This window comes from Eumetopias jubatus, unplaced genomic scaffold (assembly GCF_037043125.1).
Source record: "Eumetopias jubatus isolate StellerSeaLion01/CBP00866 unplaced genomic scaffold, mEumJub1_p1.0 scaffold_1, whole genome shotgun sequence".
NCBI lineage: Eukaryota > Metazoa > Chordata > Mammalia > Carnivora > Otariidae > Eumetopias > Eumetopias jubatus.
Window position 1 is genome coordinate 167,632,173 of NW_028274807.1, and position 15,109 is coordinate 167,647,281.

General features: G+C 36.9%; 1 protein-coding gene across 1 annotated transcript in view; it reads left to right on the forward strand.

Annotated features, from left to right (window-relative positions):
• The first annotated feature begins 547 nt into the window (after nt 1-547).
• Nucleotides 548-15,109, forward strand: part of RAD18 (RAD18 E3 ubiquitin protein ligase) — a 108,576-nt gene continuing 94,014 nt past the window's right edge. Inside the window, exons 1-2 of the mRNA XM_028101755.1 lie at nt 548-658; nt 5,970-6,051. Of these exons, the coding sequence (XP_027957556.1) occupies nt 608-658; nt 5,970-6,051 (133 nt within the window). The 5' untranslated portion in view covers nt 548-607. The remainder of the gene's footprint in view (nt 659-5,969; nt 6,052-15,109) is intronic.

Genomic DNA, 15,109 nt, shown 5'->3' on the forward strand with positions numbered 1-15,109 from the left:
TTTATTTTGAGAAAATAAAGAACTCCTGTTTAAAGTCCAGAGGCCCCTATTTGTAGTCTGGGCAATGACGCTCTATGACTCAAGGAAACCCTATTCACTTTTTTTGAGCGGAAGCTTCCTCTTGTGTAGACTAACAATGGTAACATTTATGTTTTAGTGTTGTGATGGGTGAGATGAAATAATAGATATGAAAACCCCTACTCAGAGCAGGGACAGATCCGTATAGCAATCACGGAGGGCAACGTGAGGAGGAGGCATGAGCCTAGACCTTGAACGGTTTGTCAAGGTCTGGATTTGGTTTGATTCCTGGCTGTCTTTTCCTAACAGTCAACAGGCATTTATTTAACAAGGGTCCGCTATGAAACTTGATGTGGGCTTTTTAACCACTTACCTGCCTTGAGAAGCAAAGGGGAAGCTTGGCGCGTGCGCAGTGAGAGCGTCTTTGCCGCGCTCCGCCCTTGTACTACAACTCCCAGCAGGCTCCGCACACGCCTCAGGCGCGTCGCTGACTGTTGACGTAATGCCGTAGCGCGGGGAATTTCGAGTAGCGGTGGAGCGCGGGAGGCCAGTGGGTGCTGGAACCCCCCCAGCCTACCTAGGAGAGACTATGGACTCCCTAGTCGAGCCTCGGTGGCCTCCAGGCCTGGCAGTCATGAAGGTGAGTGCTCTGGGGAGGTGGGAGTACCCGGGTGTCCGCTGGAGGCCAGTCCCGCTGTGAGAAGGAGAAAGGAGGCGCGAGGTGCGAGCTGGGCCAGGGTACCCGGCTCTGCTCTGCCACTTAGCGACTTGGTAGATTTGGGCCTCAGTTTCCTCCTGCCGAGAAGTGACGGGGTCAGGCCTCGGTCCCTTGTGGTGAGCTTAGGTTGGCCGTCTTATGGAACCGGGTATTAAGCGGTTCAGCCACAGCAATAACAATGACCTCGAGAAAAATAGTCACTCTAAACAGTGAAAACGACAGTGACAACTAACCCTTTCTGAGGGCCCAATACTTATCAAGCATATGTAAACTCTCGCAGTACATTATTTGACAATTTCCCATTTCCTTTACATTCTTTCATTTCTTATAACTACCTAGAGCTGGTTGAATTCTCCTGACGTGTCCTAACTCCTAACAGTTTGTATCTCTTTTAAACAAGGAGATCAGGGCTCAGGCTCAGCACTAGCCTTTCATTTCATTATATTATTTCACTTAAATAACATGGTTGTTTTTGGCAAGGCAATCCAGTTCCATTTACAGTAGCAGTGAGCCCTGTGTGCTTGATCAAGAAGAGCAAACACATTTTGCTGTGCTAGCTAAGAATCAGTTACTTGGTTTTTCTTCTTGCTCTGTAATTATGTATTTCTGTGACTGTGTGCAAGATCACTTTCTAGTTCTATTCCTCAGTGTGGTAAATTTGGGGATTATGATATCTGTCCCTGCTGACTCATAAGACTGACTTTGAGGATTAAGTGAAGGGACTTGGGGGAGGTTAAAGTAAGTATAAGGCCTTTCTTCTTGCCATCACCAGTGTCATCTACAGTGCCTGGGGACTTGAGATATCCCCATCGTGAAAAGCTGACATTGGGGAAGGATCTAGGAAAGATGTAGTTTTGGAGTTGTGGTGGCCATGGTATCAAGGTGCTTTGGGGGAAAACATAGTTTTGAGTTCCAGTGGTCTTGAGTTAAATCTGGTCTCTGGCTCTTATTTAACTGTGTTATCTTGGGTTGGTTACTTAACCTCTCTGAGCCTCAATTTCCTCAGCTGTAAATTGGAGACAAAAATAAACAGTTTATAGTGTTGGTTAAATGAGTTGATCTGTGTGGATAGGGATTCTAGCTGGCTTATTCACTGTGCTTAACACAATGTCTGGCACATAGTGCATGCTTAAAGATTATTTGCTAATTGGTTGAAGGTTCTAAGTATCTGGAAGGAGTAAGCATTCAGTTAATATGTCTTTATTATAATCATTAGCACTTAACATGTGTTGTTTCTTCCCCCCTTTCTATTTGTTATTTTGAAGATTGAATTGGATAAAGGAAGTAAAGGCTTTGTAGTTTGTAAAGGTTCTTGCTTTGTAGATTTAAGCATATTTTACCACAACTTCCAGAGTTCTTTAGAGGCAGGTTCCATATCTTCTACGGATTTGATGTCTCACCACAGCACCTGAGAGTGTTCAGTGATGGAGTTGATTGAGCCCATATTAGAATCATGGTGAAAAGCCAGCCCCCTCCAGTATTTTCTATTTTTTTAATTAGCTCTTTATTTTATTTTAATTGTACCTATTACTACTCTTTATTTTGCCCAATCCCCGCCCCCCCGCCCCAGCAACTACCAGTTCTCTGTATTTAAAAGTCTGTTTTTTGTTTGCTCATTTGCTTTGTTTTTTGGATTCCACATAAAAGTGAAATCATATGGTATTTGTGTTTCTGTCAGACTTATTTCACTTAGCATACATAATACCCTCTAGGTCCATCCATGTTGACACAAATGGCAAGATGTTATTCTTTTTTAGGGCTGAGTAATATTACATTGTATATATATGCACCACATCTTCTCTATGCATTCATCTATTCACTGACACGGGTTGCTTCCATATCTTGGCTATTGTGAATAATGCTGCAATAAACATAGGGGTGCATATGTCTTTTCAAATTAGTGTTTTCATTTTCTTTGGGTAAATACCTTGTAGTGGAATTACTGGATCACATAATATTTATGTTTTTAGTTTTTTGAGGAAACTCCATAGTGTTTTCCATAGTGGTTGCACCAATTTACATTCCTACCAACAGTGCAGGAGGGCTCCCTTTTCTCCACATCCTCACCAACACCTGTTACTTCTTTTTCTGATACTATCCATTCTGACTGGTGTGAGGTGATATCTCAGGATGGTTTTGTTTTGCATTTCCCTGATGATTAGTGATGTTGAGCATCTTTTCATGTGTCTGTTGGCCATTTGTATGTCTTTTTTGTAAAAATGTCTATTCAGGTCCTCTGCCCATTTTTAATGGGATTATTTGGGGGTTTTTTGGTGTTGAGTTGTGTAAGTTCTTTCTAAATTTTAGATATTGACCCTTATTGGATATATCATTTGCAAACATCTTCTCCCATTCACTGGGTTGCCTTTTTGTTTTGTTGCTGGTTTCTTTTGCTGTGCAAAGCCTTTTATTTTGTGTGGTCTCAACAGTTGATGTTTGCTTTTGTTTCCCTTGCCTGAGGAGACATAGCTATAAATATGTTGCTCAGGTGATGTCCAAGAGATTACGGCCTATTTTTCCTTTTAGTAGTTTTATGGTTTCAGGATTCACATTTAAGTCTTTAATCCATTTTGAATTTATTTTGTGTATGGTATAAGAAAGTGGTCTAGTTTCATTCTTTTGCAGTTTTCCCAACACCATTTGTTGAAAAGACTGTCCTTTCCCCTTTGTATATTCTTGCCTCCTTTGTTGTAGATTGACTGTATAGGTGTGGGTTTATTTGTGGGCTCTATATCCTTTTCCATTGATCTATGTATTTTAATCCCTTTATAATGTATTTGTCAATTTCTCATCTAGTTTTTGCTTGAACTTTTTCCAGGGACAAGGAATTAGCTGCTCCTGGAAGTAGCTCTGTTTGAAATTCTTTCTTATACTAGATAGAAATCTGATTTCAATTCCATGGTTGCTAACCTAGGATCCATGGAAAGACTTTCGTATCCAGAATTATTTATGAGTTTTGTTTGTGTAGGTTTTTTCTGAGAAGAGAGTTCATAGTTTTTATTCATATGTATAAGGAGATCTGTGACCCAAAAAACTTAACCTTTCCTCTAGTTATTAAGTCTTTTTACTCATTCCCTACTTTCCCCTTCCACTTTCCCCTCTTCTAAGTTGAAGAAGTCCTAGAGCATCCACTTAACCGCTCTCTGTTTAGTGGAGTGCATGTTATGCTCTTGAAATGGTATGACTAGAAGTTTGTATAAGAATATTATAGCTCATCTGATACAGTGTCACCTTCCACAAATCTTGCTCAGTATGTGTCAGAACCACTCCTCCAGAAGAGGATGGTATATGGAAGAAAGCACAATAGAGATGCCAGGACTCTGGCTTCTAGCCCCGCCTCTGCTCTTAATTGGTGTGCAACACAGTCCTCTAGCTTTTTGCGTCCATGGTAGCTTACCATCCAAAATAATGGAAGATTTTGGCATTTTCATGTTTATTCCCCTGGTTTTATAGTAACAGGAATTTTTGGTTTTGACAGATTATAAATGGAGTATGTGTATATAGTAGAAAAAATTAAAATTCCTATTAAGATAAAGGAGAAAATGAAAGTTCCCCATCACCCTACCATCTGGAGGTAACCATGGTTTAATATTTTCGCTGTTTAATGTGCGTGTATGATGTGTATATGCATTTAAAATTTGGGATCACTTTGGAGTTGACTTCTTGGGTTTGATTTGACCACTTATAAGCACTGTAGGCTTCATCTGTAAAACTGGAATAGATGCTATAGACTTCATGAGATTGTTAGGGAGATTAAACTGTATAATTCTATTGTAATGTATTGTTGTAGATTTGTTCTATGATTTTTTTTTGTTTCCATTAAAACATGAACATTTTCTCATGGCATTAATTCTTTGAAAGCGTGTTTTTTTTTTTTTTTAAGTGGCTACCTAATATTTCATCATATAGATTGTTAGTGACATTAGTCTTTGTTTGTATTTTTAAAATTTAGGTAATACATTCATGGTTTAAAAATGTGAAACAAAAAGTAAAAGTCTCCCTCCCAATCTGTCCTTTATCCAGTTTTTTTACTCCTGTTACTATTACTTCTTTATTGTGTAACTTTTCAGGATTTCTTTATATATATACAAGGTAAAAATAGATTACATTTTTATTCCGCCCTCTTTTTTTTTTAACAAACAGTAGCATACCTTCTTTTTTAAAATTTCATTTTAAAGATCTTATTCATTTATTAGTGAGAGAGAGAGCGAGCGCACGTGTGGGGTGGAGGGGCAGAGGGAGAGGGAAAAGCAGGCTCCCCGCTGAGCAGAGAGCCCGACGAGGGGCTTGATCCCAGGACCCTGGGATCATGACCTGAGCTGAAGGCAGACGCTAAATTGACTGAGCCATCCAGGCGCCCCTACCTGACTTCTTTTTTGCACTTACTTTGGCAGTCTTTCCATGTTGGTACATGAGTGAGCTCCGTCTTTTTTTTTTTTCCTCTTAAAAACTGCTCAGTATTCTTATTGAGTGGAATAAATTTTAAATGATTTAGAAGACGTTGCGTTGTGAGAATAGATCCTTTCCTATTTGGATTGCATTCCAGGCTGACACACACAGATTGACCACGTCTTTACCTTCTGCCACCACTGGTTCCAGCTCTCTCCAGGGCTTCCTCAGCTGGCTCCACCATGTAGTAATTAACATGTGGGACCGTGCAGAAAGCACTGGACTGACTGCCAGCAGAGACATAGGAAGTTTAGTCCTGGCTTGACTCATGCCCAGTTATTTGTGTGTGCTTCCTCCCTTGTGAAGTAAGGGTTTTAACTAGATACTTTCTAATGTTTGGCCTTAATAGTCTCTGATTTTGTTCTTAACCTGTGTGGTGAATGGTTATTGGCACCTTTCACCCAACAGTGACTGTGGGCCAGGGAATGGAGTCTGAATAGGAAGAAGCTTGGAGTAAGCTGGAAACACATGGTTAATGGAACAGAAGTGGAGTAGCCCTTTTGTAAAGCGTTGACAATATGGACTAGGAATCTGTACATTGTCCACTTTATCTGTCGAAAGCTTTTTCGGTAACTTGACGATTGAATGTGTAAGTCACATGAGGAAGGTTTTTCTTGATTTGTCAAGATTCCTTGCAGTTTATGTGGAGTTAATTTTGAATTTGTATATTTGAGAGAAGAGTATTCTTAAATTGTTTTTTTTAGGGGATGGAGAAAGAGTTCTGTGGCAGACATTCCAGTCTTGGTGTTTTTCTGATAGGTATATGTGTATTTTTGCATTTCAGACAATAGATGATTTGCTGCGGTGTGGAATTTGCTTTGAATATTTCAACATTGCAATGATGATTCCTCAATGTTCACATAACTGTAAGTATGCATTGTCTATGTGAGTTAGTAAAAATGTGATTTTTACACAAGGTAGTATTAATTTAACACCCAATGTAAGTACACTTACTTATTTCTCACCTTTAGCTCCTCTGTCTTGAAGTTTTCAGACGATATTTTCTGCTGCCTTCCTTTTGGGTATATATTTACTTATTTTTATTTTTTTTAAAGATTTTATTTGTTTATCTGAGAGAGAGAGAATGAGAGACAGAGAGCACGAGAGGGAGGAGGGTCAGAGGGAGAAGAAGACTCCCCGCTGAGCAGGGAGCCCGATATGGGACTCGATCCCAGGACTCCAGGATCATGACTTGAGCCGAAGGCAGTCGCTTAACCAACTGAGCCACCCAGGTGCCCCGGGTATATATTTTTTTAAAGCAGAAAATTATTATATTTCAAAATGCAACTTCTGGACAACCAAAAAGTAAAACATCACTGTAAAATGTTGGTGAGAAAACATGGTATTTCCTTTGGCAAATGGTTGACATCCTTAGTCATAAATGATCTCTTAGAAACTGGTAACAAAGACACTAATATTCCAAGGGAAATGGAAAAAAAAAAAACACAGAGGAAAGTGAAATAACAAATGAGTAGTAAGGTTTAAGGATACATGAAGATGTTTGAACTGAGCAATAACAAAAAAAAAGCAATTTCTTTGTAATGTCATATTGTCAAAGATGAAAACACTGGCATCTAATGTTTGTACTGTCTTAGAAAAAGTCTCGTAGACAAACGCTGGGGGATAAAATTGATGACAGTCTACTATTTTGGGGAAACCTCTGCTTTTGACTCAAAATATACATTTTGGATATCCTTAATTCCAATGAAGTGGAACTACTGGGACTATTTCAACAAATTAGGTGGAGAAATTAAAAATAATCTATATATAAGCATGTTCACTGCATAGAAAATTTATAGCTAATATATGGGCCCATGAGACTACTTGCATATCAGTTTATTTGTCAGTATACCCCAAAAAGATATGCACAGAACTCCATTAACAGATAATGTTGGGGAGTAGAATTAGGAGGGGAAAAAAGCATTTAAGAATTTGTTCACAAATTTCTGTGTCCTTGGAAATCCAGAAAAAGATAATTTTTTATGAATCAATTTTAAATTTACCCTGATAAGTGATAAGTGAAAATTAGAAATATATGCACTTAAGACTTAATGGGAACACTGAAATGAAGCCTTACAATGACACCATCCTGAGCTTCTGTGTAATAACATCTCCATCATTCAAGCTTCTAAGATCAACAGTGTTCCAGTGTCAACAGTGAAAGCAGTCAGCATGTCTGCTTACAGTTCTCTCTAGTGACACCCTTTAGGTACCTTTGAAACACGAGCTTTCCCCGTCCAATTTTTTTGATCTGTGAGGAGCATCCAGTCCAACACACATAAGAGGAGTATCTGTACATTATGAAGACTGTTTTTTGGATTTGAAGATGGTGGTAGAAGCAATAGCATCGGTTTCCTATTTAGTCATCACACTCATTTCGCCAAGGGGTATTCCTGGGACCAAAGATAGGAGTGAAGAACACTTGGAGGAGTAATACTGGCAGAAGAACTCTGGTAGCACTATTTCTTGCTGTTACAAGCAAAGACGGCAAAAGTATGTTTTCCTGGAACTGTCATCTCCTGTGGTTCCCAGTTTAGACTTATGAACTAAGAAAGTCCATAGGACAAGGAATGTTCCTGATGTCAGCTGTTCTCAGGCCATCTGTAAATCTCTTCCTTTCGTGTTCATCTCAAATCCCATCTTCTTTCCTTGGGTCTCCTCTTGGATATTTTTATGCCTTTTGTAACATTAGGGCAGTAAAGATCTTGGTCACTATATGTGGTTCTTTGCCTAACGCATTCAGATGTTAAATTTCAAAATTTTTGTTTTGTAACAGGTTAATGCATAGGTAGTGCAACCATGTAGTCCTTGGCACGAATATATAATTCAAAGTTTAAAAATATATTCAGAGTTTAAAAATCCCAGTGGGAGAATCTACCAGTAAAGAGTATTATAGACAATTTTATCACTTACCTTGCTGTGTGAGGCTGGAAAGACTCTTAAATTGAAATTTGCTTGTACTTAGCTTCATGAGTCTATTATGTATTTTTTATTCTGTAGCTTGAGGTACTTAACACATAGTGGTGAGCCTGTCATTGTCATTATTCAGGAGCTATTTTCAAGTGATTTGTCTTGGAAGGTTAAAAAACAACAACAAGGTAGGCTTAAAAAATGATTTTGGTGGATAGTAGTAGCTTTGGTAAGAAGTTTCTATAGCATAGACCTAAGAGGGTGGTGGTGGTAGCAACATGGGCATTAGAGGTCTACTTAGGCTTGATTCTTGACTCCCCAACTTAACAGCTGGTTGAATTTGCAAATGCTAACATTTCTTCAAATGTAAAGATTTGATGAATAATTTCTACTTTAGAAGATGATTGTGAAAATTCAGTGTGCAGAACCCAGTGTTTGGCATGTTATAGGCCCTTAATAATTGTTAGTTCCTTTCTAGTTTAGATTCACATTAGTAAAGATAAGTTTGGGGGGATTGTTTCAAAATATGTATTAAAATAATCTTTATTTAGGTATAATTTACATAAAATACATCCATTTTAAATGCACAATAAAGTGTACAAGCATCAGTGAGGTTTGACAAAGGTATATACCATGTAACCACTACAATTAAGATATAGTACATTTCAATCCCGTGATAGAGTACTCCGCATCTTAGTCAATATAGCCTCAGGCAATAATGTGTGTGTCTGTTTCTGGACTCTTCTGTTCTGTTGTTCTCTGTGTTTATCCTTGTGCCAATACCACACTGTCTTAATTATTGTAGCTTTGTAATACATCTTGATGTTAAGACATTTTAAGGCCTCCCATTTTGTTTTTCTTTATCAAAGTTATTTGAACCTTTTAAGATCTTTGCATCTTATATGCATTTTCATATAAATTTTATTTCTGCAAAAACCCTGCTGTATGTGCATTGGGATTGTTCTGAATTTAGAGATCAGTCTGGGTAGAAATGACTTCTTGACAATGTTGAGTCTTCAGTATATGAACTTGGTATATTCCTCCATTTTATAGCTTTAATTTCTCTCAACAATATGGTTTAGTTTTCATTGCACAGGGCATGAATATAGAAATACAATTTTTTTATTGACCTTTTATCTTGTGATCTTGGTAAATTCACTTTTTTAATTCCAGCATCTTTTTTTGTTGATTCCTTCAGAATTTTTACAATACACAGTCATGTCATCTGTGAATAAAAACACCTTTATTTCTTACTTTCTAATCTCCATGCCTCGTATTTTTTTCTTGTTTTACACAGGCTAGTACTTCTAGTACAATGTTAAATAGAAGTGATGTGGGTGGACATCCTTTTCTTAGTCCTAATTTTATGGGGAAATCATTTGGTCTTTTAAATACTATGTTAGCTATAGTGTTATATTCTTAATACATTTTCATAAATTTATCAAGGTGAGGCAGTTCCTTTCTTAATTAGCTGAGAGGTTTGTTTTTTTGTTTTTTTTGTTTTAATCATAAATGGGTGTTGAATTTTGTCAAGTGTGTTTTCTGCATCTTTGGAGATGCTCATGATTTACTTCCTTTATAATGTTATAGAATGGCTTTTTGATTGTTAAAATGATAAACCTTTTATTAAATTTACCTTTTTAATCTTAGCAGTTGAGTTTATTGGCACAGAATTTTTTCATACTGTTCCTTATTACTTTTTCCTTCTCATGTCTGAAGGATCTGTAGTGATGGCCCTTTTTATTCCATATGCTAGAAATGTGTTTTCTCTTTTCTCCTTAACTGATCTAGCTAGAGGTTTATCAATTTTATTGCTCATTTCGGAGAACCTGCTTTTAGTTAATTGTTTTCTATATTTTGTCTTTTTTCTATTTCATTGATTTATACTTTCATCTGTATTATTTCCTTTTACTTATTTGATATTACATCTTTATTTTCTCATAGAAGCATATGAAGCTATAAATTTTCCTCTAAGCCCTGCTTTAGCTGCATCTCACACATTTGATATGTTTTCATTTTTTTTTAATTTGTAACTTTTTTTTTTAAGATTTTATTTATTTATTTGACAGAGAGAGACACAGGGAGAGAGGGAACACCAGCAGGGGGAGTGGGAGAGGGAGAAGCCGGCTTCCCGAGGAGCAGGGAGCCAGATGCGGGGCTTGATCCCAGGACCCTGGACCTGAGCCAAAGGCAGAGGCGTAACGACTGAGCCACCCAGGCACCCCTGTGTTTTAATTTTTTTTCAGTTTAAAATATATTCGAATATGCTTTGTGTTTTCTCTTTTTTTTGTGTGTGTGTTTTCTCTTTGACTCATGAGTTATTTAGAAGTCTGTTCTAAATATTTGGGAGTTTTTTTGATATTTTCCTGTTACTAATGCTAATTTAGTTATGTTCTGGTCAGAGAACATATTCTGGTTAAAGAACATCATCTGTTTGATTTCAGTTCTTTAAAATTTTCTTAGACTTGTTCTGTGGCCCAGCATATGGTATTTCTTGATTAATGTTTTATGTGTACTTGGAAGTCTATTATTCTGCTGTAGTTGGGTGGAGTATTCTATAATGTCAGTTACTCAAGTTGGTTGATAGTGATCTTTAATCTTTACCTCTATTGGTTCTTTATTATTTTATCAATGAGAGAGGAGTGCTGAAATCTCCAACTATATTATAGATTTGTCTAGTTTTCCTTTCACTTCTGTCAGTTTTTGCTTTATGTATTTTGCAATGTTTTTATTAGGTGTATGCACATTTATGGTTATTTTGCTTGATAAATTGACTGTTATCATGAAATGCCCCTCTTTATCCCTGGCAATATTCCTTGTTTTCAAGTCTACTTTTTTCTGATGTTATTTATAGCTACTCCCACTTCTTTAAAATTAGTGTGTGGTTTATCTTTTTCCATGTTTTTATTTCTAAACTACCTGTGTCTTTATATTTCATATGAACTTTTTGTAGACAACATATATTTGGGTCTTGCCCTTTAATTCTGCCTGACAATATCTGTTTTTACTTGGAATATTTAGACCCCTACTCTAATACAGTAGCTACTAACCACATAAGACGATTTACATTTTAATGAAAATTAATTAAAGTTAAATAAAATTAAAACTTTGGTTACTCTTGCACTAGCCACATTTCAAGTGCAGAATAGCCACATGTGGCTCGTGGCTTCTGTGTTAAACTGTGCAGATAAGTAACATTTCCATTATTGCATAAAGTTAAAGTAACTATTGATAAGGCTGGATTTACATATAACGCCATTTTGTTTTTTATTTGTCCATCTATTCTTTCCTCTCTTTCTGCCTTTTTAAGAAATAGTTGAACATTTTTTAAGTATTAAATCTTTTCCAGAGTTGCCTTACTAGCTTTGCTTCTTTATTATTTTAGTGGTAGTTTAAAGTATGCCACTTTACCTTATTACAATTTCCTTTCAAACAACATTATGCCCCCTGAATGGTGTAGAACTGTTACAGATGTGTACTTCTGTCCTCTTCCTGTCATCTTATTGTTGTCTTCCGTTTTGTGTGTACACGTATTGTAGATACTATAATACATTGTTACTATATTCGCTTCAGACAGCCCATTATCTTTTAAACAAATCAAAAAGTGTCTTTTGTATTTACCCACATATTTATCATTTCTGATACTCTTCTTTGTATATATCAAAGTTCACTTCTGGTATCATTTTTATCCTCTCTGCTACATTTCTTGTAGTGTACATAAGCTGCTAAAGAATTCTCTCAGCTTTTGTTTGTCTGAAAAAGTTACTTCATTGCTCTTTGAGAGATGTTTTCAATGGGTATAAATTCAGGGTTAATGTTTTTTCCCTTTCAGAATGTCATTCTGACTTTACTGGTTTCAGATGAAGCCAGGTGCGGTCTTTTTATTTATAGCTTTCTGTGTATAATATGCCTTTTCCCCTGGCTGCTTTTCTTTTTTTCTTTTTATCACTGGTTTTCAGAAATTTGTAATATGCTTTAGTTTGGTTTGCTTTGTATTCGTCCTGTTTGGGGCCCCTGAGCTTTGGGTTTATATTTGGAAAGATTTTAGTCCTTGTTTCTTTTGAGTATTTTTCTGTTCACATATGCATCCCATGCTCCAATACTGATTCCAGTTAAATTTTGTTAGACCTTAACTATTTTTTACTTTACCGCTTGATATTTACCTACAGAGATTGAGACTCTCTGTTGTTTTTTCTTTTTCTGTTTTGGTCTCCCCCCTCACACCCACCCTGCCTTTCTGTGCTTAGTTTTGGATAATTTCTTTTGCTATGACTTCAGATTTATCCATTTTTAATTCTGTAGTATCTCATCAGCTGTTAGCCTCATCCAATGACATTTTCATTTCAGACACTGTATTGATCATTTCTAGAAATTTCATTTTAAAAACACTTTCCACTTCTTTCCTCATTAGGTTCGTGTGTGTGTGTGTGTGTGTGTGTGTGTGTGTGTTTTAAGCTTTGAATATACTGAACATATTTCTAATGGCTAGTTTAACCTCCCTATCTGCTAATCCATTATCTATGTCATTTCTAAGTCTGTTTCTGTTGACTGATTTTTTTTTTTATCCTTCCTGTTTATAAACCACATTTTCTTATTTCTTTGCATGCTGGCAATTTTTGGTTAGATGCTTGCCATTATAGTGTTTACCTTTTTGATTGGGTAGATTTTATTGTATAGCTTATTGGAGTGTCAGGCTGTGTTGTGGCAGGCAGGTAAGTTACTTGTGGGTTAGATTGACCCTGTTAAGTTTTGTTTTTAACTTTGTTAGTGTGGCTTTAGAGTAGCCTTTTCTATAGGGCTGTTTTTTTGGGGGGGGGTTGCTGGGGGATTGGTAAAAAACACATAACATGAAATTTACCCTCTTAACAAATTGTTACATGTATACTATTGTTAACTATATGTACATTGTTATATAGGAAATCTTTAGAACTTTTTCATTTTGTGTGACTGAAATTTTGTACCCATTGTATAGGAACTCCTCATTTCTCCTTACCTCGATCCTGGCACAACCATTCCTTTTTCTGCTTTTATGAGTTTGACTAGATGTCTCATATAAGTGGATTTTGCATTATTTGTCCGTTTGTGATTGGCTTATTTCACTTAGCTTAATGTCCTCAAGGTTCATCCATGTTGTAGCGTGTGACAGTATTTCCTTCTTTTTAAAGGCTGAATAATATTCCATTGGGTGTATACATCACATTTTCTTTATCCATTCAATTGTTGGTAGACACTTGGGTTGCTCCCACCTTTGGCTATTGTGAATGATGCTGCTTGGAACATGGTGTAGTGCAAGTATCTCTGAGATCCTTTTTTCATTTCTTTTGGATAAATACCCGGAGGTGGGATTGTTGGCTCATATGGTAATTCTATTTTTAATTTTTTGAGAAACCTCCATACTGTTTTCCATAGTGACTACCATTTTACATTTCCATCAACAGTGCACAAGTGTTCTAATTTCTCTACAGTGTTACCAACTTTTATTTTCTGCTTTTTTTTATAATTGGCTACCCTAACAGGTGTGAGGTGATATCTCATTATGGTTTTGATTTGCATTTCCTGGGTGATTAGTGATGTTGAGCATCTTTTCATATACTTGTTGGCCAACTGTATGCCTTTGGAGAAATGTTTATTCAGATCCTTTGCCCTTTTCAAATCTTGTTTTGGGGGTATTTTTGTTGTTGTTGAGTTATAGATGTTCCTGATGTATTTTGAATATTAACTCCTTATCAGGTCTATGGTTTGCAAATATTTTCTCCTATTTCATATGTTGTTTTTTTTTTAACTCTGTTGTTTCCTTTGCAGAAGCTTTTTAATTTGATGAAGTCCCACTTACCTATTTTCACTTTTTTTGCGAGGGCCTTTGTTATCATATCCAGGAAATCAATCCCAAGGATGCTGTTATGAGGCTTTTCCCCGTTGTTTTCTTCTAAGAGTTTTATAGTTTCCAATCTTCATTCTTTTGCATGTGGAAGTCTAGTTTTTCCACCAGCATTTGTTGAAGAGATTGTCCTTTACCCGCTGTGTACCCTTGGCATCCTTGTCAAAGACCATTTGACTGTATATGTGTGGGACAGCCTCTTTCTTTCTGGTACTTTGCCCTAGAAATTCTAGCTACCTGGATTGCCTTGCATTCTGATCTTTGCTGCTTCAACTAGTAAGACTGATGGGCTGTTTGGCTCTTCTCTCTGCACTGTGGTCAGGAAATTGCCTCTAAACAAAGGTTGGGTTGTGATAGAACTTTCTCATTTCTGCCATTGTTCAAAGTCTGAAAATAGTTGTTTCATATTTCCCTCCAGTGTTTTAGTGTTTATGGAAGGGTCGTACTTCTGGACCCTGTTAACTTTCTCATGGACAGAATGGGCATCCCTTCTGTAGATGAAAGACTACTTTTTATGAATTCAGTGAACTCTACTTAGCTGAAAAAATTAGGCTTTACCTCCATTTTTTTTCGTTTATTTCCTTGTCACTTACAGTTGTCACTGATGTCATTTTTTATTTAAGAGGAAGTCAGTGGAGGGTACTTTTTTTTTAAATTATTATTATGTTATGTTAATCACCATACATTACATCATTAGTTTTTGATGTAGTGTTCCATGATTCATTGTTTGCGTGTAACACCCCGTGCTCCATGCAGTACATGCCCTCTTTAATACCCATCACTGGGCTAACCCATCCGCCCACCCCTCCTCCCCTCTAGAACCCTCAGTTTGTTTCTCAGAGTCCATAGTCTCTCATGGTTCGTCTCCCCCTCCGATTTCCCCCCCTTCATTCTTCCCTTCCTGCTATCTTCTTCTTCTTCTTTTTTTTTTTTTTTGAATATATAATGTATTTTTTGTTTCAGAGGTACAGGTCTGTGATTCAGCAGTCTTACACAATTCACAGCTTTCACCATAGCACATACCCTGGGGGTACTTTCAGTAATTATTTTATGAGCACTTATTTTTCATATTGTACCTCTCATGATTTGGTAGGCCTTTTCTACTAAACATATTTGTCACAGGTTCCTGCAAGACC